The 24,603-nt window shown below is 43.8% G+C and overlaps 1 protein-coding gene across 1 annotated transcript in view; it reads left to right on the top strand.

The window, feature by feature from the left end:
- ZNF804A (zinc finger protein 804A) overlaps window positions 1–24,603 on the top strand; it is a 380,269-nt gene that overhangs the window by 259,065 nt on the left and 96,601 nt on the right. Inside the window, exon 2 of the mRNA XM_054969888.1 lies at window positions 18,155–18,298. Within this exon, the coding sequence (XP_054825863.1) occupies window positions 18,155–18,298 (144 nt within the window). The remainder of the gene's footprint in view (window positions 1–18,154; window positions 18,299–24,603) is intronic.

Here is a 24,603-nt window from a genome sequence, read left to right as displayed (position 1 = left end):
TTCAGAGAGAGAAAAAATAATAGAATCTACTTCTTGGCAGCACAGTCTCACGCTAGGGACTATTATATGAATTAAAAAATCGCATGCATGTAGGACCATGTGACCTTCTTTCCTAGCAAAATACCATTCAGGTGGGAATAACCAAACTAATCAAACTGACTCTACTAAGTAGTTGTTCAATTGAAGTGCTCTCACTATGGTTTCAGATTACATCGTAAAGAAGCAGTCAATGTAGAAGAAGGCCTTAAAACATCACACACTCACATGTTTTTGAGAGCCATTGGCAAGTCCATTTGCTCCTACTGCCCTTCTAAACTTTTCAGTATGATGGCTCAGATGGAAGCAGCAGCACAAGAGTCTATCTTTAGGCTTTGCCAATCTAAGATTAGGAAAGAATGAGAAAGGTGAGTTATTTTCTGAAGCGCATCATTGCAGTGAGATAGCTGTTAAACATAATCCCAGGAATACATTCACAAAGCTCTGCCCATTTTATCAAATCTCTATAGAGTAGGGTTGCCAGGCCCCCTCAATCTCCCGGTGGGGGGACCTGGCACTTACCTTTTGGGAGAGGGGGGTGCGCACGCACAGAGCATGCACACACGCCCCCACAGGTGCGATGACGTCACTTCGGGGTGACATCATCGTGCAGCCGGGTGCTGCAGAATGCGCCCAAAATGGGCCATTCTGCTATGGATCGGGCCCATTTTGAGCGCTGCGGCGTGCAGGAGCGCTCCTGCACTCCATAGCAGCCCCGATCCAGGCCAAAACGGGCCCAATCCCAGCAGCTGCAGTGCATGGGAGCGCGCCGCGTGGTGGTGCAGCACACAAGGAAGGTGCATGCCCCCCGCTGCTCAGGTTAGTGGGGGCGAGGTGTGGGAAGCGGGGGCAGGAGATCCCCCACCCCCACCGGGGTTCTGGGATCCCTACTATAGAGTGATATGCCCATGTGAATTACCCCTTTCAATGTTTCCAATGGAGCAAACCAGTAAAAAAAAAATTCTACCATTTGCACAGGTTCATCTCCAACAATGTTATTGGTTAAATCATTAACAAATCTGTTCTGAATCTTCTGTAGCTCCAACATTTTTATATCACTGTTTGCTATTGAGTAACTGCCAGCATCTCTTTAGGAAGCAATTTGGCTGCGTCTAGCTGTAAAAAAGCTTTCATCGGCATGGAGCATTTGGGTGCATTTGTTGTGCAAAGTTACTTATTTATTTATTTCTATGTTATTTATATTCCGCCTTTCTCACTGAGACTCAAGGCAGATTACGTAGTGTGAGATTAGTACAATTAGTGGCAAGGACAAGGGCAAGCATTTCCATACTGTGTCAAGAACATTTCCATACACAATGTCATGGGGTAAAAGAATACGTACTAGTTAGGCTCAATAACTATATTAAGTTCTGTTTTAACATTGATAAAGGTTATATTTTTTGAACTTTGTGTTTTAGCAACCCTTGTAGCACAGAATTTTATATTTGTTTTGATTCCTCCCCTCTTCCCCCTTTTTTTCTTTCTGTACTTTTTTTTGTTCCAATAAAAAGAAAATGAGCTGAACTTAGTGACAGAAATGTAAATGAATGTATAAAGAAACACGACAGGGATAATTTGATTATCTGTTGTTGACAGAGGATATCTAGAATCCAGAGGACCAAATTGAAATCTCCTAAAGTCACGGCTGTTTTGAGACTCCTAAAGCAGCTTTCTGGCTACCACACAAGCTGCAAACTTGGGGAAGGGAGAATTTGTAAGAGACCTCAAGGACACCACAAGGAATAACATTTGAGAAACAAATAGGGGACTCCCTATTGGGCCCACCAAAGCGCAATTTGGTGCTTTGGAGACAAAAAAAATGTGCCGCTGAGGCTCATTGGTGCTTACAGTGCTCTGTGGATGGAAGAGAAAATTCATCAGTGAACTTGTTTCCCACAGAATAGCATTGCCCTTCCCTAGAAGAAAATGTATTCTTCATGACACGGGAGGTAGAACTCTTGAGCAGTAAACTAAAATATGCTTCTAGAAGTGCGTTCAGGCTGAAGTTTCCAAAAAAAAAAGCAGACACAGGCAAGTGTCTGTACAATTATTTAAGGCTTTTCCAGTTGGAAGTTATCTTTTCAGATACTTGATCTTTAAGTACTTATGGCATGTAACTTCATAATACATAAAGTAAGACGGTTGCGAGACTCCCTAAAGCTATAAAAGGACAGAAGAAAGCTGGTAAATTTCCACGAAAAGGTTTAATGGACTGGAAGACTGTTGTAAAATGGAAACTGGGGTGGGGTGAGAAAAACCTCCATAAAGCAAACTCTCCGAGTCTTGTGTTTGGATTTTACCTAGCAGCTGTTTGAATACATACAGTTTTAAATTCTGAGGGCGTTTGTTCCTGATAGATATTTACTTTCATTTGGGATACAGTCCTGGAACATCTATAGGCCAACGGTGTAAGATGCACTCTTTGCAGCCACTGATTTGTATTAAAATTTTTAGAAAGCCTGAAAACATTATTTCTTTGAAAAGAAATCAGTTTGTAGATTGTAATGGAGCACAGGGGAGATGAAAAATGAATGACTGAAGTATCATATATTCATATAGCCAAGTAGCCCCAATCTGCAGATCCTTAATCCTGTAGATCGGGGCCACTTACACTAGAGGAAGCCTTTTCTGCTAACTTGTGGAAATTTCCAAGTTTGCAGAAAAATCTGAAAAGTTTTTAAAAATGGAGCGGGAGTTAACCCCCCCCCCCCAAATCTGAGGAGCATTGTCTTCACTTGCGCACACAAAGCACCTCTGCTGGCCTGGCTAAATCTAACTTCCTCACCACATTCAGCAGACACTGGAGGAGGGGGAGCCAGAAAGGTACATGCCAGCAGGGGAAGGGAGGGCAGGAACCACCCACTGCTGTCCTCATTGCCACCTATGTGCTAAGTTTTGTCTGGGTTCCAGCAATAATACCTCTCTTTAGTTGGAATGGCTTCCTTTTGGTTGGAATGGCCACAACTGTAGTATTTACAGCCAGGTTGGGGCATTGGCCAGGCATTTGGGCAGCAGATCCTCTGGCATTGAAGGCCCTGTGCTGTTCCATGCATGACACCCCAGCCCAATGCTGGCCCCATGGGAGCAAGTGGTGTTGGGCCCAGCCATGCTGTCCGGCTCTTGCTTCCCAATTCCCCAGGGGTGAGTTGCCCGATATGCCCTGGTCACCCCTTGATGATCCAGCCCAATGCCTCAAAACTGCCCGCCAAACCCCTAAAGTTGTGACTGGCCCACTAGCTGCCTGGAATGCGGTGGGTGGGTGGGAAAGTGTCCTGATCCTGCCGGTGCTGTGCTGGAATGGTGCCGGCATGTTGTCTTCAGAGTAGAGGACTCCCTCTGCTCCTCCTCTTCCTCCTGCAGACCACACATGCTTCCATTGCAGCCTGGCCCTCGGTAGCAACGTTGCCCGCGGTGAGTCTGCGAGCTTGCTTTCTCTTCAGAACAACGGAGAGGAGGCAATGCTGAGGGTAGGGAAGCAGAATGGCTGAGGTGGGCAAAATGGCATGGGGGGGGGAGAGAACACCGAATATTGGGGTGTGAACATAAAGAGCTGCCTTGACTGCACAATTTCTCCAAGAAGGGCATAACCCAGTGCCCACACATACATCTGATGGAGGGGGGGATTCCTTGGCCAGCCCTTTGCATGCTCAAAATTCAAAATGGCCGTGGAGGAATGGGGGGAAGTGAGCACTGGGGGGGGAGGATGGGTGTGTGTGTGAGAGAGAGATGGTGGACAGTGGGTGAGTGAGTCAGGCAGATAGATGGGATGGGGGATAGAGCAAGAAATGAGATGGGATAGGTGAAAGACAGAAAGAATGATGTGGGAGTGAAAGAGAAAGAAAGAAGTGAGGGCATGTGTATTTCCTTGTGGGTTCCTACTTGTATGTAATAAGATTTGACAGGCTTTTTACATGATTGTTATTTTTATTTCAATAATATTTTAATAGTAAGATAAAGGTAGTCCCCTGTGCAAGCACTGAGCCATTACTGACCCACGAGGGGACATCACATCAGGACATTTTCTTGGCAGACTTTTCTTACGGGGTGGTTTGCCATTGTCTTCCCCAGTCATCTACACTTTACCCTCAGGAAACTGGGTACTCATTTTACCGTCCTTGGAAAGATGGAAGGCTGAGTCAACCTTGAGCCGGCTACCTGAACCTGGCTTCTGCCAGGATTGAACTCAGGTCGTGAGCAGATAAAATACTAATTAAAGTCAAAACAGACAAGGAAAGTCAAGGAAGTGCTTGTTTTCTAAAGCAAAACAAATAAACAAACAATAGGCTTTATGCTCTTACAGATTTTGATTTTTTAAAATGTTACTTCATTTCTATCCCGCCTTTCTCCCAAGTGGGGACACAAAACAGCTCACATCATTCTCCTTTCCTCCATTGTATCCTTACATCAACCCTGTGTGGTAGGGTAGACTGAGGGAATGTGACTGCCCTGAGGCCACTCAGCGAACTTCCATGGCAGAAAGGGGAATCAAACTTAGGTCTCCCAGATTCTAATCCATCGCTGTAGCTGCTACAATGGCACATTGTCACATAGGCACCTTCCACAGTGGCTCAGAGGGCTTATAAAGGGCATGAGACAGATGGTGACTTCTTGTCCTGTGTGTGGGCCCTCCAAGACAACTCATCGGCCACTATGTGAGAATGCTGGAGTAGCTGGACCACTCGCTTGATCCAGCAGGGTTCTTTCTACGTTCTTAGCGATAAGAACATTGATTTCAATAGGAGAGAACTGTGCTTGTCCATAAATAGGCTATTTTAAGCAAAACAAAATGCTGTTTCATAGTGTTCAGCAATTGAGTGTGGCAAATATGACGAACATGGATGTTGAAAAGGGTTAATTAATCTGTGAATCTGTGAATTCTCCTCCCAATGGAAATTTTAACAACAGTACTCTCAAAACTTCATACCCTGGAAATCTCGGTCTTTAAGGTGCTACTGGATTGAATTCTTGCTCTTCTACTATAGACCAACTGGGCTACCCACCTGAAACTTCTTGTCTTGTTCCTGAAGCCATACAGTTCAGCCATACAGGATCAGACAGTTAATTTAAGGGATGCCATATTAGAGAGGAACTGTGTACAAATCCAGGCAGTCTCATTTTGCTCTTCAAATGAGGAGTGCAACTGAATGTGATTTTGCTGTGCATTCCTGTCCTTTCTTCATGTTCAGAGGCTCCATCAGAGAGCCAGTTTAGTGTAGTGATTAAGAGCGCTGGGGACTTTAATCTGGAGAACTGGGTTTGATTCCCCACTCCTCCACTTGAAGCCAGCTGGGTGACCTTGGGCCAGTCACAGCTCTTCCAGAGCTCTCTCAGCCCCATTCACCTCACAGAGTGTTTTGTTGTGGGGATAATAATAGCATTCTTTGTAAACCACTCTGAGTGGGTGTTAAGTAGAGATGGGCATGAACTGGAAAAAAACAGAACCATGCGGTTCATGGTTTGTCAAATTTCACAAACCACGAACCACAAACTTTCATGAACTTGCCCCTGGTGCACGAACCAGTTCACATCCAGATCAGAAAATCATCACTGCCGGGCCAGCAGAAGGTCACTTCCGGGCCAGCAGAAGGTCACTTCCAGGTCAGCAGAAGGTCTGCAGGAAGTCCATCCCCTGTTGCATAGGAAACTGATTGATTGGCACCAGACTGCCTGCAGTCATGAACCAAAAAAAACGAGCAAAATGAACCAGCCTAAAAGTTCATGGCAGTTCGTCAGAAATGGGATCTGATGAACTGCGGTTCACGAACCACGAACCGGCCTGGTTCGTGCTTAATTTTGGTTCATATTTCAATTCGTGCCCATCTCTAGTGTTAAGTCATCCTGAAGAGCGGTATATAAATCAAATGTTGTTGTTGTTGTTATCTGCTCGCTGTCCTGACATACAGTGTCCAGGACAGTGATATTTCTTGAGCTGCCCAACTAGGATAGATGACATGGTGATCCCACTGCTAAGGGTTGCAAGATGGAGAGAAAAAAATTGAGTCTCAGAGAACAACCTCAGTTTAATTGGACCCATGCTGTACTCCCACTTTAAGGGGCGAACAAAATATTAAGGTATCGTACTTCGCCTTCGAGCCCTGGGATGCTCAATTCTAGTCATCTGTAAGCTAGCATACTTCATAAACAGTGACATGTTTTCCAGTGGCCTTGCTGTTTTCTGCATAAGGGGGAGGCAGAGACTGCCTGCAAGAGCTCACTAATATTCCCTGGCATTTGTGCTTGTGTGCCTATATGAGATAAAGTTAGTTCTTTGATTTAGTTCCTCAGTTCTGAAGTACCAGGAGAATGTCATAAATAATAAATAATAACCACATCCCCATGCACAACAGCTTGCCTAACATTTAAAAACTTAATCAAGCGATTTTATGAGACTTTTTTTTTCCAAGGCAATTTTGCAGTCACAAACACTTCAGCTTATTTCAAACACACAGAAGACTGGCAGCGAGCTGCTATTCCATCACCAGCTTGGCAGGAATCTAGCTGAGTCTTAAAATTATTGGACAGGGTTTTGCTCTGAAATAATGCCGAGCAGCAGAGAGGGCTGCTGAGAGTCACAATGAGTCTTCAGACAGAGAATCTCTTTGGGCTCCCTCCCCACACCACCCAGGCCCAAACTAAATATGATATAAAACACACACAGGATGACCAGGGCCCCTGGAATGTTGTCTCCCAATAGACAGCAGCCCTGGATATAACCCCTTCAGCCGTAGGAAGGGCAAAAGCAGACAGCAGCCTGTTCAAGGAGGTTTAGAACTCGCTTGATATTTGTAGTGTGTCTTATCAAAACAACTTTTCTCTACCATGGAAGTCCCTCAGGATGGAAACCTCCAATCCACTCCGAATTTCACTTCTGACTGAATCTGTTGACAAAAACATAGAATACCCTGAGAAATTCTTTCGTCTGATTGAAATCTTCCCTCAAAATTCCTTAGCAGTTTTGCCTGTTGAGGAATACCCACATTTGTTTGTAATTTTCATTTGGTGAAGTTTTAGTGACAGATGTAAATCATATTAGAAAGAGATTGCTGGGTGAAGAGGTGAAACTAGGGGCCAATAGAGCACTTTAAAAATAGTCATTCGTTTTAATTACGCAAATTCCATCTGCAAATGAGGTGGAGATTTCTGTCGGTGGACTGAAGGGCATAGCATCACACACCTCCTCAAGCCACAAACCACAGGGCTTAAAGGAGGAACAGGTAGGGTAGGAAGTGGTGTTAAGGAAGGACACTCTAATGCATCTGATTCTCTTATGTTTTGATCTCTGGAGAGCAGTTCAAGGAATTTTAGAGGATATAGTGGCTGCAGTTGGCCCTAAGAGCAATTTACCCATGAATTCAGAGTACAACTCCCTTATGAGATCAGTCACATGGAGATCATTGGCTGAATAGTTAATTGCATTTCCATCACAATAAACAGGGCTTTTTTGCTGGGGGAACATGGTGGAATGGAGTTCCGGCACCTCTTGAAAATACTTGGCAATAGTGCTTGAAAATAATATTATTTCAAAGAATCCCATATGTTTATTCCTCATTTCCCTCTTGAGAGTTCCGCCACCTCTTTTCCCAGAAAAATAACCCTGACAATAAGTAAATAAAAAAACTATTTTGATAGTGATTTACACAGAGCTTCTGAAATCTGATTGGGCCAGAAAAATGTCTTGCATTTCAGTGTGCAATTTTCTATGGCCAATCCTGATAGCCCATCATTTTACTGCAGTACGGAAAAACTGACAAGGGCTTGGAATAATTCTACTACTATGGGTCTACAGGATTCTTCCTTAGCAAATGCTATCCATAATAGCTACTCTATTTGTGGTGGCTTTGGCATCCTTTAAGCAGGAGGCCAATTTATTCTTGGGGATGTCTTTCCGAGGCCTTCTCAGAATGGTGTCCTTAAGAATTTTGAATAAGATCAACTTCAAGAATCAATAAGACACTTAAAATTTTATATTTTATATATGCCAATAAAGGCTTGCTTGACTATAACTATGAATCAATAAGTAATCAACTCTGGGACTTTAGACGGTATTTTCATTTCCTTAACACTGAGCCATCGTATTTGGGAATGGCATTGTTATGAAGAATGTGCATTTCAAAAACTTCTGTATTAATTTCAGATCCAGATTTTAGGTAGGCACTGTTTGTGTCATTCCAGTTTTGGGGGAGTGTTGCTATTCGTTTGGGATTTTTTCAGGTCCTGAAATCTTGGGACCATTATTTTATCATTTCCCCCCAAGGCAGCAGGAACAGGGAGGGAGAGAGGAAAAGAGAGGGAAAATGTGCTTTTGATCCTATTGCTGTTAGGTAGATTTGGAACTGGTTGACAGATAATAGAATCATAGAAAAATGGAATTGGAAAGGGGATTACAGATCATCTAGTCCAACCTCCTGCCCAATGCCGGAGGGTTGGACTAGAGGATCCCAACAAGTATTCATCCAGCCGCTCCTTGAAGACTGCCAATGAGGGGTAACCCACCACATCCCTAGGCAGCCAGTTCCACTGCTGAACTACTCATAACGTGAAGAAGTTTTTCCTAACATCCAGCTGGTACCTTTCCTCCTGTAGTTTAAACCCATTGTTTTGAGTCCTATCTTCTGATTCCAACAGGAACAGCTCCCTTCCCTCTTCTAAGGGCCAAGCTACACATGACGAATGACACTTGAACGGCAAGTGGATTGAGTGGAGGGCAAGTGAACAGGGAGAAATACACTTGCCGTTCAAGTGTCATTCGTCATGTGCAGCTTGGCCCTGAGTGACAGCCTTTTAAATAGTTACAGAGTGCAATCATGTCTCCCCTCAGCCTCCTCTTCTCCAAACTCAACATTCCCACGTCTCTCAGTCTTTCCTCGTACAGTTTGGTCTCCAGGCCCCTGATCATCCGGGTGGTTCTCCTCTGCTCCCATTCCAATTTCTCCATATCCCTTTTGAAGTGAAGCCTCTAGAACTGCACACAATACTTCATGTGGGGCATGACCAATGTGGAATGTAGTGGAACAATGTCATCCTGTGATTTGGATGTTATGCCTTTGTTGGTACACCCGAAGACTGCATTTGCCTTTTTTGCTGCTGCGTCACACTGACTGCTCTTATGTCGCATGTTGCCTTGTCTCTGCCTGGCGGCTGCCCATCCACCATTGTGCCATCTGCCACAGTACCGCCCCTCTGGCACTGTCTCTGCCTCAGGGCCTCCTGTATGGCCTTGGGTAGGGAGTCACCTTGCCCGTCAAGAGGCTTCCTTGCCCTATTTGAGGCCTCAGAATTGGGGTTACAGCAGTGCCTCCGGGGGTCACCCTAGCGTAGCCTTCTGCCCCTCTTGGAGTCTGCCCCTTAGCTTCAAGGACAGCCCTCCATACTCCTCCCTGGCTTGGGCATGGAGCCATATTTTTATCCTTTCCCTAATCACCACTCCCGCCCTGGTTCCCACCCTCCAACCCTCAGCGTTAGACACAACACCTGTGCCAGGTGTGGCCACAACCTCCCCACCCCACCTGCCCTTGGCCGTCTTGGGGGCTGGTTGGACACCTTCCCAGGTGGACCCACCTCCAGCCTGAGGTTGCATCCTGTGGGTGGGCTAGGGCTTGGCCTGTTGGCCTAGCATCAAGCCTGGGTACTGGGGATCTCCTGGGGGTGAGGCGGAGCTGGCCCTCCCCCTTTGCCTGGCTGTGTGTCTCCCCGCTGCTGCCCCATTCCAGCTGGGGCTTGTTGTGGGCTGCCATGCCGCTGCTGTGGCAGCCAGTCACCCACCGTGGCTGATGTGTGTTGCAGCCTGTGAAGCCGGGTCCTGTTGCCGCACCGCTTCACCCCACTTCCCTTGCTCTCGGGGCTGCCTCTGCTGCTGCAGGGCCTTCTGCCGCTGCACCTCAGCTGTCCCACATCTTGGGTGTCGGGACTCCATTAGCCTGGGCCGTCTCCCTCTCCACCCATTGCTGGAACTTCCCAGTGGGTTGCAGGGGTGGGGTTGCAGGAGGGTAGATGGCCCCGGCCACAGTCTCGGAGTCTGACTCCGGACATCTTATTAACTTCCCATCCCCTCATATCCCAAGATCTTGTTGACACACAGCTGCCCAGAAGTATATCCCTCATCCAGTATGCATGCTTTGCATTTTTGTTACCCAGGTGGAGAACTGGCACTTACCCATGTTAAATCACATCTTATTCAAATCTGCCCACTTTTCCAGTGTGTTCAGATCTCATTGAATTCTACCCTTGTCTACAAGGATGTTTGCTACTCCTCCCAGTTTGATGCCATCTGCAAATTTAATGAGTAATCCCTTGTCCTGATCATTTTTAAAAATATTGAAAAGCACTGGGCCCAAGACCGAGCCCTGTAGCACTACACTGGAAACCTCCTTCTAATCAGATGTGATGCCATTGAAAAATATTCTTTGAATGGGGTTATCCAACCAGTTCCCTATCTATCCAACCATCCTAGAGTCCAGTCCACATTCCTTCTGTTTACCCATCAGAACATCATGAGGAACCTTGTCAAAAGCTTTGCTGAAATCCAGATAAACTACATCAACAGCATTCCTTCGATCCAGTAAGTCTGTCACTCAATCATAAAAGGAGATGAAGTTGGTCTGGCAGAATCTGTTGGGGACAAATAATAATAATGATATTATAATAACATTCAATTTATATACCGCCCTTGAGGACAACTTAATGCCCACTCAGAGCAGTTTACAAAGTATGTCATTGTTATCCCCACAACAAAACACCCTGTGAGGTGGGTGCGGCTGAGAGACCTCCAGAGAGCTGTGACTAGCCCAAGGTCACCCAGCTGGCTTCAGGTGGACGAGTGGGGAATCAAACCCAGCTCTCCAGATTAGAGTCCTGCACTCTTAGCCACTACACCAAACTAGCTCCATGCAGACTTCCTCATATTAACATGTTGTCCATCATATCCTTGCAGACTAGTGCCTTTAATATCTGTTCCAGTATATTCCCATGGACAGAGGTCAGGCTGACTGGCCTGTAGTTCCTAGGATCGTCCTCCCTCTGCCTCCCCTTTTAAAAATAAGTATTTTTTTTCCAAAACAAAGAAAACGGGAAAGAGGACAGAAGTTTACATTTGAAAGAAAATTGAAGATATACATTTCAAGAACTATCAAAATGCAATAGCCAAATAACATTTAAAATATAGCTTGATGGCACATAACACACACATATCATAGTTTTCAGGTATACAACACAAAGAGTCTCAGAAATATTTCCTCTCTCCATCCTAATGAACCTCCTTATTAGATCAACCAATGTTTAATAAACTACAAGTGACGACTATACTTCCCATCAACCATTGAGGGAAACTGACACGTGTCCAACTCTTGTCAGGCATCACTTGTAGCTTGGCTCTTAGAGACTGAACACAGAACTGAAATGAACAAAGAGCAATAAACCCTTAGTATATCTTGCTAGCTAATTGCCCCCCAATAAATTAGTTCATCCAATAGACTCTCCTAGATTCTTTCATTAGGACTAAAGATTCCCCTTTCTATGGCTGGAACTTTTACTCGTGGCCTAAGTGGTTCTATGCTAGATAGCTATCTGATGAAACAAACAGAATAACAATTTAACTCTTTCATGACTGAACATAGGACACTTGCTAAAATCCCAACAATCTTCCATTTATGTCATTCATTAATTTTGCCATTACAGCATATTCTGCCTCTTTCCAATCTTCTCTAGTTGGACATTCCTCCACTTTCCGTTTGGGTGCTGTTATTACTCTGGCTGTCATCAACATGTATCTGAATAGTTCACGTAATGTTAACATTATCAGGCAAAATTCCCAACGGCATAGTCTCAGGTGTCATGGCAAAATCAATTTTTAAAACCTTCTGAATCTCAGCATGGATATCTTTAAAAAAAATGGGTTTTTTTGGGGGGGGGGGTAAAAGTATCTTCTGCTTCTTTGCATTTCCAACACGTCTCTATATATTTCTTATCCAGTTTTTCAATATCTTTTGAGGTAATATACTACCGGTAAAACATCTTATACCAGTTTTCTCTTAATGTTTGACTTGCAGTAAATGCTATACCTTTCATCCATAAATTCACCCACTTTTGAAATGTTATCGCTTCTCTGAAATTCTGGATCCATTTCAACATACACATTTTAACTTGTTCTGTTTCTGTATCATATTGAAGTAAAAGTTTGTAGATTTGTCCTAATATATAATCTTTCTGCTGGGTAATTATCTTTTTGAAATCAGTTAAATCTCTTAGTTGACCTCTATAAGCATGAGCAGCTTCTTTTAGTCTAGAAGTTAACTGGAGATATATCAGCCATTGTATCTTCTTTCCTTCTTCATTAACTGTTTGCCATGTTTTTATTTTTCTGTGTGGATTTATCATATCCTGATAGGTTGTAAAATAATTTTACTCACATATTTATAGCAAAATACAACTATTGGTGACATTACTGATGAAGTTGGCAGACTAATCCTCATTCTTACAGAAGTTCAGATTTTAAGCAGGCTATCTCTAATTACATGACTTTTATATTGCTTTTGAGTTCTTGTCTTTACCCACAGATGATTATGTAGCCCTTCAGTCATATCTGCAGTTTACAATCTATAATCCAAACTTGGCCTGCTGCTTGATAATATAGCTTAATATTAGGTACTGCTAAGTAGAGATGGGCACGATCCCAAAAAAATTAACGATCCAGCTGATCGTGGATCGGCGCCAGCGACGATCCCGAATTAATGATCCACACCGATCATCTCCTGTTCTCGAGCCATGGATCGTGGATTGTGGATCGTGGAGGCCAAAGGAAGCTGCACTACTATTCCCAGCTATGTGGGAAGGTGGGTGGTGGCGGCGGCCAGAGTCTAAAAGCGTCTAAACATAAATGCCACTTTTTGTCCCTTTTTCTCCACAAATTTCATTGCATCAATTAAAAAACAAATATTTTCCTTCATAAATCTCTTTGGTACAAAGCCCATCTGGTTAGGATGAATTATTTTTGTTACACATTTTCTTAGTCTTTCTTCCTTTATCGAGGTAAAACGATTGTAGTCCGTGTTCAATAAAGAGATGGGCCTAAAAGATTGGGGTAACACTGGATCATTGCCTTCTTTATAAATCAATGTTATATGAGGCTTCTGCCAACTTTGGGCAGGGTCTTATCTTCACTTATTTTATTCATCACTAGAGATGGGCACGAACAGCAACACGAACTTAAAAAAGCCCACGAACAGCCCAATCTGCTGTTCGCGAACAAGCTGTTTGTGAGGCCCCATTCTAAACGAACAGGTGGTTGTTGCAAGCCTCGTTCATTGCTGTTTGTCAAGCCAGAACTCTATCTGAACTCCTGCTGTTGCCCTGGAAACCCCAATCTAAGCCCAATTTCGCTTGATATGCAGTTCTTCATTCCAAGTGTGGAGCTCCAAATTTGTTACAAGAGGAAAAGACCAGGGGGGAGGGGGCTCCCAGCTCTGGCTTTCAGGGAGAGACAGCTGCTGTTAGAGAGACAGGGTGAGTGCATTGGAGCTTGAATTTTCTTTGTGTGTGGTGGGATAGGGATCTACCCCTTCAGGTTCCAGGGCTGCTGCCAGGCTCTGGGACCAAGCTATTATTTATTATTGGTACCTTTCCTGCTGCCTGCTCAGGTAGGGTTTCTGGGAGTGGTGCAGTAGGGATCTTGACAGCTGGAGGAGAACCTGCTGACCCCTATGAACAATGAACAACGAACATGTTCGTGACAGGATCATGTTCATCAGTGTTCGTTGTTCATTGTTCATGGATGGCAACGAACAATGAACACCATGTTCGTTTTTTTCTGTTTGTGCCCATGTCTATTTATCACCCTTTAAAGTGACAGTATTAACTCTTCTTCCAAGCACTTATAATAGATTGCTGTTAGTCCATCTGAACTTTTTTCCCTTGTATGTCTCAGCTCAGCTCATTATGAGCTTTGACCTCTCTGACGGCTGCCCTACAGTGCCTAGCTACCCCTGGATACTCTTCTTTGGATGCATTTCCTGCTCTCCATTTCTTGAACATCTAATTTTTCCTTCTTAGCTCATCACAGAGCTCTCTGTTCATCCACGCTGGCATCTTAAATTCTCTACCTCATTTCCATCCTGCTGGAGTAGTGAAAGCTTGAGCCTGCAACTGCTCTTCTTTTAAGAGAGCCCAGCCTTCACTCTCTCTTTCCCCTTCCAGCATTCCTGTCCATGGAATAACTCTCATCATATCTCTATGTTTATTAAAGTTTGCCCTACTGAAATCTCACCCGCACGTTTGGCTACAAATTCCCTCGGTATTCCACAGCAAAATGAATTCTAGGAGGATGTGATCACTTCTCCATAAGTACCTTCTCACCAGTACCTGGTCAATCAACACTTCTTGTTGGTTAATATCAAGTCCAGTATGACTGAGCCCCTCATCACTTCCTCTACCATTTGAGAAAGGAAGTTGTCGGCCAGGCAGGTCAGGAAGTTACATGACCCTGGATATGTAGCAGAGTTGATCTCCCAGCATACATCAGGAAAGTTGAAGTCCCCCATAACTACAAGGTCATGTTTCTTGGATACCCTATCAAGCTGCTCACAGAGGGCAGAATCCACCTCATCTTCTTGGTCAGGCAGTCTATAGCAGACTGCGAACCACAATACTGCTCATCCTTGCCTCCCTTATCTTTAACTAAACACTTTCCACTGGGCTGTCACTCTCCTCCTCCAGTAATTCCTGACATTCAAGCCATTTCCTCACATACAGCACCACTCCACCTTCTCTACGACACCTCCTATTCTTCTTGAATAACTCATACCCATCCACTACTGTATTCCAGTCATGGGAAATCCCACCAAGTCTCTGTAATGCCTACTAAGTCATATCTTTCCATCCGTATTAGTAGATCAAGTTCTTCCTTCTTATCACTCAAGCTTTGAGCATTGGTATACAAGCACCGAAAGCCTTGCAAAGTTCCCCGTCTTTAACCTGGCCTTCCCAGATAGGCATCTGTCATTTGCTCTCCTTTTCCATGAAATTCCCATGCCAGTTAGCTTAAAGCCCTCTCAAGTAATCTCCCCAGGTCCCTTCCAAACACATTTCCCCCCTGTTCTTGATGTTTGAAGTCCATCACATGCAAACAGGCCATCTTCAAGGAAATGTAGTCCATGGTCCCAGAATTCAAATCACACCAGCACCATGAATGAAGTCAGTGGTTCAGCTCCATAATTTTCGGTTCTTGTTGCATTCCTCTTCCTTTGACTGGCAGGATTGAAGAAAATGCCACCTGTGCCCTCATCCTGTTAGCTGCCTGCCAAAGACTTCATAAGTCAGCCCTTATGCACTCACTGGTGTTTACAGTCATGTCATTTGATCCAACGTGGGAACAAATGGCACCCTAAGAGTATTTGTAAATGGTTCCTCATCCTCTTGGAGAGGAGTGAAAATTGGAGTGCCTCAGGTATTGGTCCTGGGCCCTGTGTTATTCAACACCTTTCTAAATGACTTGGATGAAGAAATAGATGGGATGCTCATTCAATTTGCAGTTGATACTAAATTGGGAGAGGTAGCAATTACATAGAAGACAGAATCAAGATTGAGGATGATCTTGACAGGCTGGAAAACTGGACTAAAACTAACAAAATGAATTTCCACAGAGAAATATAAAGTTCTGCATTTAGATAGGAAAAATCAAAAGCATAATTCTAGGTTAGTTGTGCTGCTATGTTCATGTTTGTATGTATTTTGTGTAGTAATTTTGGATGTTTTTATGGTTGCTAATTTATAATAATTGTTTTATATATTTCAACTGTATGTGTCTGTAATCTGCCCTGAGCCTGCTGGAAATGTGGGGAGGGCGGAATATAAATTGAAAATAAATAAATAAATAAATAGGATGGGGGAGACTAGTCTTGTAAGCAGTACACGTGAAAAAGATGTAGGGGTCTTAGTAGAACATACACTGAACATGAGTTGGCAGTGTGATGCAGTAGGTAAAAAGGCAATTGCGATTTTAGGCTGTATCAACAGGAGTATATTGTCCAGATCATGTAAAGTGATGATATCATTTACTCTGTTGTGGTTAGACCTCATTTGGAGTACTGTGTTCAGTTTTGGTCACTATGGTTTAAGAATGATGATGACATGTTGCCCAAAGGTGGGCAACAAAGATGGTGAGGGGTCTGGAGATCAAGTTCTATGAGAAAAGGTTAAAAGAGCTGGCCATATTTAGCTGGGAGAGTAAGCGACTCAGATGTGATATGATAGCCCTCTTCAAGTATTTGAAGGGCTGTCACACACAGAAGGTGGAGCAGAGTTGTTTTCCATTGCCCTGGAGGGCTGGGCAGAAACAGTGGGTTAAAATCAAAGCAAAAGAGTTTTGGGCTAAACATTGGGAAGAACTTCCTGACAGTTAGAATGGTTCCTCAGTGAAACAGGCTTCCTCAGGAGGTTCTTGGAGGTATTTAAGGTTAGATGGCCACCTGACTGCCATGATGATTCTATAAGTCAATATGAATTTAGGCAGATTGTGAGAGGGAGGTACGGTTGCCAGGTCCCTTGAAGCCCAATTCAGGGGATGGGGGTTGTTGTTGGGGACGGTGTGCAGGGGGGAACTGACCTTGTGCACTTGCAAAATGGCATCATTACCAGCATGACAAGGAAGAGCTAGGCCCATCCCCTACATTTTCTTCCCCACTGGCCAGGAGAGTGGGGAAATAAGGGAGGGCATGAAGGGATGAGCCAGTGCTCAGCTCTCATGTCCCTTTCTTATGTGCCCAGGGTAATGCCAATTGCCAATTCAGAGTCAGGAAGGAATTTTCCTCCAGGCTAGCTTGGGTGGGGATCCTCTAGGATTTTTGCCTTCAGAGCCTGATCTTGTCAGATCTCAGAAGCTAAGCAGGGTCAGCCTTGGTTAGTAATTGGATAGGAGACCTCCGACGAAGACCAGAGTTGCAGAGGCATGCAATAGCAAACCGCCTCTCTTAATCTCTTGACATGAAAACCCAACCAGAGGTTGCCATAAGTCAACTATGACTTGAAGGCAAGATTTGATATTTTCAGGCACAGAGCAGGGCTCACTGTGGCAATAAGGGGGAGATAGATGTGAATTTCCTGCATCATGCAGGGGGTTGGAGTGGATGACCCTTGGGAGTACCTTCCAGTTCCATGTTTCTATAACTGCACTTTTATATTGCAAGTTGATGCCAAGAACGAATGGATCAACAATAGTCACCATTTTGGTGGTGATCCTACGTAGTTAATTCATTGCAGGTGCAAACTGATGACATCATCACCTCACGCTGTCCTTAAAGAATACTACAGTGTGTCCGTTTCTAATCCAGGCTACCTGTCTGTCATTTAGCATCAACCACTGGTATGTAAATACACAAAGGTATTCTCTACCAGATATTCAGTCATGGTCTCAGCCAAGAAATGTATTCCACATCTTCTTGCCCCTCCCAATCTCCCATCATGGATTATGGATGCATTATTGTACCTTTAAAGTTAGATGTGATATATATTGACAGTAAGTTAAGGAGTACTTAAATACAGCAAATTATATTTCTGAGCTACAATGGATGTCAATCTGTCCTTTGATACAGCACAAAGCTTAGGCTCCAGAGATGTTTTGTGTGTTCTGAAATAAACAACTCTTCAATGGTGGCCACAATCATCCTCCCACGTATTGATTTTCACCATCTTCAAACAGTAAACTGTTTATTACCGTTCACTGGAATAGCCCCCTAACCAAATTAAATGACTCTTTTAATCTCCATGTGTGTTTTGCATAAAAGCATTTATTCACTGAAGGTTTTTTGACCCACAGAACCTCCCCCCTCCCCCACAAATTAAAACACCCTTGAGTAAGATACGTATTTTATTTATTTATTTATTTATTTATTTTCTTATGAGATTTATTTTTTTTCCTTTCGCCTCACATCTTTTTTCAGAAACCCCCCAAGGTAGAAATCGATTTTAATGTGTGAAAATATTGTGCCTCTTTGCTGATAAGGCAAAATATCCGAAGGCTCTTACTTACAGCAGAGTAAATGTAAATTTGATTAAATTACGAAGTAAAAAAAATCCCAATTAGTGGTATCAAATTAATAACTGGAAATTCCTTTTTCTTCCTTTTCTTCAGGATTACGCAGAAAAGGAGAATACGATAGCCAAAGCTCTGGAAGATCTTAAAGCTAACTTCTATTGTGAATTGTGTAACAAACAGTACTACAAGCATCAAGAGTTTGACAATCACATTAACTCCTATGACCATGCTCACAAACAGGTAAGCATTCTCTGCAACTTTTCATTACAATCAGTGGAATATATAGGAACAGCCAAGTTGGAAGGGATGTCTTCTGATTTCCTTTCTAGGCATTAAATGAAAAATAGCACAATGGTTGGAATTGTTGCATCTGTATACTTTTTCAAGAAAAACGTATCCTGGAGAAAATGGAGCCTGGGAGGGAGGACTCTACAACTTTATAACCCTCTCCAAAACCTGCCCTTCCCAGGCTCCACCCCCAAATTTCCAGGAATTTCCCAACCTGGAGTTGGCAACCCCCAATGCCTCCAATGGCTTTAGAAGGGCATGACTCTTCTAAAGTCTGGAAATATACCCTTGCTGCTTAAATTGATTGACAGATTTAATTTTAAACAAATCCCTCTATTATCAAAACTGTGTAGTAACTCATAATTTAATAAATAAGACTTTAATATTTTATTCCATGTTGCAAGAGTTTATGCCTCTGAACTCTGAAATGGCCTGAAAATAACAAAGTGCATTTCCAGGAAAATGTGCCCTTTCTTGATTGATATGAGTCCCCAACCAATTAATCAAGTCAAGCTTCAATGGATTAATCTACTAATTAAAGCTTGCAGTGAAACAAGTGACTGCTTTTGATCCTTGCTACTCGGTTTGATTTCTCAGCAATAGTATCTAGAGCAACCACGCATGTTCTTGTTATCCAACTAGAAAAGTATGTAGTTTATTCTCAGCGAGTCATGCCAATAGATTTCCAGTTGGCTCAGCAGTCTTCTGAACTGCTCTCCCATCACTGCACCTTTTGTCACCATGGGTAGAAAGGTCAATTAAAAAACAGGTAGCCTGATAGTTAGGATCGTTTCCTACTTCCTCATTTTATGACTCCAACTGAAAAGCGACTAAGGGCTGTACACGCTGTCAAGTGCGTCAACAACTGTTTTCTGTAATGTACCATTTCATATTGCTGTTGGAAAAATCTATGATTCATTTAAGATTGCCAGCTCTGAGTTAGAATCATAGGAAGGGATCTCCAGGTTCATCTAGTCCAACCCCCTGCACAATGCAGGAAATTCACAACAACCTCCCCCCACATCCCTCCATGCCCAGAAGATGGCAAAACGCCTCCAGGATCCCTAGCCAAACTGGCCTGGAGAAAATTGCTTGCTCCGCAATGGCCCTGATCCAGGCCAAAATGGGCCCAATCCTGGTGGCTGCTGTGCACGGGAGCACACAGCGCCATGAGGGAGCGCACACAGAAGGTGTACGCCCCCCCCCCCGCTGGTTAGGTAAGTGGGGAAGGGGTGTGGAAAGTGGGAGCGGGGGATCCCCCACCCCCACTGGGGGTCTGGCATCCCTAGTCCTCATCCACTGCTTAGATTGGCAACCCTGTTGAAACACAGAAAAACAGTACATGAGGAAGAAAAATAGTCTGAACCCTTTGATCTAGAATTTTAGATAATCAATTTTAGATAATTAATTGTTAACTTATACTGAGAAAATCTCATGGCAATTCATTGTCTGAAGATTTTATAAATTTTCTGTAGTGGCCGAGATCAGATTAAGGAATTGATTTAGGAATCTAGGCCTCAAAGCTTGTCAGTCAGTTGATTGGTATCTTCAGGGAGGAAGAATATATATTTAAGGGGGCTCATCTGCATTTATTATTCTAAATGTGAGTTGTATGAAGGACATTTTTTTTAAAACAAAACTTCAAATTGGAATTAGTGCTGTAGATCTTTGTAACCCATGTATACAATGAATGTTCCCTAAGCAGAGTAATGACTTAAACAGAATCGTCTGGAAGAGTTCAGATATGTTCTGAATATTTCTGAATGCTCCAGTGTGAGGTAAAGGTAGTCCCCTGTGAAAGCACTGGCCCATGGGGTGATGTCGCATCATGGCGTTTTCTTGGCAGACTTTTTGTTTTGCCATTGCCTTCCCCAGTCATCTACACTTTACCCCCAGGAAACTGGGTACTGTCAGTTTCTGTTCAACAGATCTTTTCAAAATATCCACCCTGATCAGACCAGCCAGAGACAGATTCGTTAAACGACCTTATTCAGGAATTCCAGTACAACCAACTAACATAAGGCAATTGCAGAGAATGACTGTTTAACTGTAATAATGCTGACTCTATACTACTTGCCCCTCCCCTTTTTCTATGGAATGGAACTTTTGGCTTTGACAACCTTTCAACGCTAGAAAACTAAACTGCAACTATGTAACTTCACTACCTTCTATGACCGACAGGTTAACCCCTGTCAAACATTAAACTGCAATTATGTAACTTCTTTACTTTTTATGCCAGACAGGTTAACCCCATTAAGACAGGTACTCATTTTACTGACCTCAGAAGGATGGAAGGCTGAGTTAACCTTGAGTTGGCTACCTGAACCCAGCTTCCACCAGGATCGAACTCAGGTCATGAGCAGAGCTTGGGCTACAGTACTGCAGCTTACCACTCTGCGCCACGGGGCTCTCTCAGTCCTCCAGTGTGAGAACTGATATGATATACTGAGTAGACTGTTAGACTAGGAGCTAGGAGACCACGGTTCAAAACTTGTTCTGCTGAGCAGTTTACCTGAGTCACCCTGAACCAGTCATGGACTCTCAGCCTAATGTACTTCAAGTAGTTGTGAGAGTTGAATGAAGAAGGGAATGCCGTGGATGAAGAGCAAAGTAAAACTGGTCCATATAGGAGCTGATCTTTAGTAAACACAAAGCCTTTTTATGCTAATCACCTTATGTAATGGCATTTTTAAATAATCAGGAAACAGAACAATTGCAGCATATGGTTCCTCTTCTGATAGGCAGACCTGAGATAAAGGAACAAAGATATTAGAGCCCAAGGTTTGGATCAAATAAGGCATGGTGCTTATCTCTTACAGTCAGCCTGCAGTTAATTTTCAGAATGTCATCTGCACCTTCTCCTGCAATGTGGAGTACATTCTGGATGGGTTCTGATGTTTTTGAGAAATTATGTGTGTATCGCTTCAATGTGTGTCAACAGAACACCAGATTTGTGTTTGTGCATGCAGAGAGAAAGCAGGTGCATTGCCCCTATTCACCCAAAATGGCTACTGTGTGTATTGGCAAGAAGGCATGTAGTGCATGCGCTCCTGTTACACATCATTGGAGGGCTGAATGCAAACTAACTCTGAGAGAGGCTTTTGCTTAGCTTTTGAAGATATACCTAGATGAAGTAAGTCTTTTCATAAGGAGGAGCGCGAGGCTTTCCACTTGCCAGGTCCCCCAGGGCTCAAAGCTGGGGGCAGGGGTGTACTTATCTAGTGTTGGGGGGCAATTTTTAACAAATCGGCTCCAGCATGATCGAGTGCTTCTGCATTGCACCAATTTTTCTCCATTGGCCAATGGAGCAACCTCATTGTTGTGCACCACATCGGAATTGACGTCATTCCCAGTGTGATGTGTAAGTGATCCTTAGTGCATGAGAATGTGGTCTCAGGAGTTCTCCATCCATTCTCACACCTTTCCTCCCACCGGCCAGGTGAGAGGTGGCAGGGGGCAGAGGCTGGGAGTGGGGGTTTCCCTGCCCTCCATGGGGGCAATGAGAGCCCTAAGGAGCATTTAGAAGACCATTTCTATAGAGGATATTGAGGTATTCCAGTCTGCCACACAATGTTTGGCTTGGAATGTCAACAGTTATTGAACTTTAATTTACCTCATTGTGACTTTCCTGAATATAATACCGAACTGTTTTCTATTCCTGGTCATATTAAAATGTTAGAAAAATGGGCAAGCAACATTTTATCCCACACGTTATTTCCCCCCCCCCCCACACACACACATGTTATTTGAATTGCTGGCTGTTCCTCACCTTGGCAAAATGACAACACTTTTAGGCAGGGCTTTTTTTCTGGGGAAAGAGGTGGTGGAACTCAGGGGGTTGCCCTCAGAGATAATGGTCACATGGCTGGTGTCCCCGCCCCCTGATCTCCAGACAGAGGGGAGTTTAGATTGCCCTCCGCGGAGGGCAATCTAAACTCCCCTCTGTCTGGAGATCAGGGGGCGGGGACACCAGCCATGTGACCATTTTCAAGAGGTTCCGGAACTCCGTTCCACCACGTTCCCACTGAAAAAAGCCCTGCTTTTAGGATAGCTTCGACATAAATTGTCATCGGAATCTGCTGCTGAGACACTTTTGGAAGTGCTGGTTTTCACATTTGTTTTTGCAGGGTTGGTGCTTATCTTCCTTTTCCGACTCCCTGTCAATGTCCTTGTCCGACTCACTTAGCCACACGCTGCTCAATGATCCTTTATCATTAGTCAACCAATTTGAGATTTTCTCAATACCTGTTGGTTTGAGGAATCTTTTGTTCTGTGTTCTTCTAACATTCGATCATGACATATCAATATAGGTATCTTGCATAGAGACGAGTGAGATTTCCCCCACTGTCTCTTCCCCCATATGGACCCTCAGCCCAATGTTAAAACAAAGCCTAATGTGCATACAAAGTCTCTGCGTGTGTGTGTGTGTGTGAGAGAGAGAGAGAGCTCCATCCATACAACCAAGAATTTCCCTGGTCCTTTGTTTCATAAATCATAAAACAAATCAGGGAAGAGGTTTGGAGAACAGACTAGTCTAAAAGGAGGCTCCTGATTGCTCCATGGTTTCAATTGTGAAGTCTAAGTGCAATTTTAAACAGAATTACACCCTTCTAAATGCATTGAAATCACTGGTATCAACTACCATGTCGTTGGTATCTAGAGACATGAGTTCTTTGAATAGCTTTAAACGAGCATCACCAAGTTAAATGAGTTAAAGGGACAAAATTCAGGGGTCTTGGCAAGCCTGGGGGGGTCTGTAGAGCCAAGCAAATTTTGTGATTTGTTTTCATATGTTGTTTCAGTTGGGTTTGAGTGATATGAAGAGGGCCCTGAAGATATCTTTGACTGGGGATTTCTGATGGTTCTTACCAGCTCTGCAGACTGTAAAATATAGAGTAAGAATACCGGCCTGTTTTACAGAGCTGGATAATGATGACTGAAGGCCAAAAATAGAAGGTTGACCATAGTTCTTTAGTAATATCTTGGCTCCAGCCAATGGAAAGTGCGACTGTGTTCTTCCTTTGGTGTTAGGTCCTGCCCCAATTTACCTCTCCATGCGGCATCTCCGAGTGTACTTCTTTCTCAAAGCCAAGCTACAAGTGACAAATTATACTTGAATGACAAGTGAACAGACTTACGTGTATTCCTCCCTGTTCACTTGGCATTCACTTGTGCTCCACTTGATAACTTGTAGCTTGGCTCTCAGTAAGGCAGATTGGGAAAGAAACTGTGACAGTGGAGTATGGGAAATGAGTGGGTTCATCTCTTTTCAGCCGTCTGCCCCCTCCCCCTTTTAGAGTAAAAATTGGAACTGCCTCCCACTTCCTCTGTGAAAAGAACAAAAATACAAACCCCAAGCTTGGCTGCCTCCCTCTCACAGCAGCTTCATGCCTGAGAGAATGAAAATGGAATGCTTTGAACACTCTAGGAAAGTACTAAGCATTAGATTCGTTAACAAAGCAAAATACATGTTCCTTTTTTCACTACATGCTCTATCAGGCAACTAACATGACACCAATGTATTGTCGAAGGCTTTCACGGCCGGAGAACGATGGTTGTTGTGGGTTTTCCGGGCTGTATTGCCGTGCTCTTGGCATTGTAGTTCCTGATGTTTCCCAGCAGCTGTGGCTGGCATCGTCAGAGGTGTCGCACCAAAAGACAGAGATCTCTCAGTGTCAAAACTGACTCAGCCAAAACCCTGGGAAAACTCTTACAGGATGACTCAGCCCAACCCCACCTTCCTGAGTAGATATAAATGACCTGCCAACATCTTTTCCACACTGTGACACTGAGAGATCTCTGTCTCACCATTTGGGACCTCAAGATGCAAATGGTTGTCAATTTCTCCATCCCATTACTTTTACTGCACAGGTCCAGGACAATGGAAAAGTTCTTCTGTCAGTTCAAGAGGACAAGTAAAGAGGGCTTTGTAGACACTGCAGAGATTTTGCTTACCCTGCTGGTTTTACGTCTCTTTTGCACACATTATCCCCTGGACTATGTATTCTTAGAAAGGATCCTACAGGCTTTTCTGCTTAATTTCTGCTGATTCATGGTAGCCACTGCCCCAGGTCCTGCAAATCCTTAGCATAATCTTTTTGGCGTTTAACCGGTGTCCCTCTTTCACCACCAGAAAAAAATGGCAGGATACAGCCCAGTGGTTTCACAGAAAACTTGTTTTAATCCTTCGCTTCTGCCTTTCTCAGTAATTTAAAAAGGATGCTGGGGCCACCAAGACCGCACATTTCAGTCTCTAA

The sequence above is a fragment of the Eublepharis macularius genome, chromosome 2, assembly GCF_028583425.1.
Source record: "Eublepharis macularius isolate TG4126 chromosome 2, MPM_Emac_v1.0, whole genome shotgun sequence".
NCBI lineage: Eukaryota > Metazoa > Chordata > Lepidosauria > Squamata > Eublepharidae > Eublepharis > Eublepharis macularius.
Note: the sequence above shows the minus strand (reverse complement) of the source record. Positions and strands in the feature narration are given on the sequence as shown.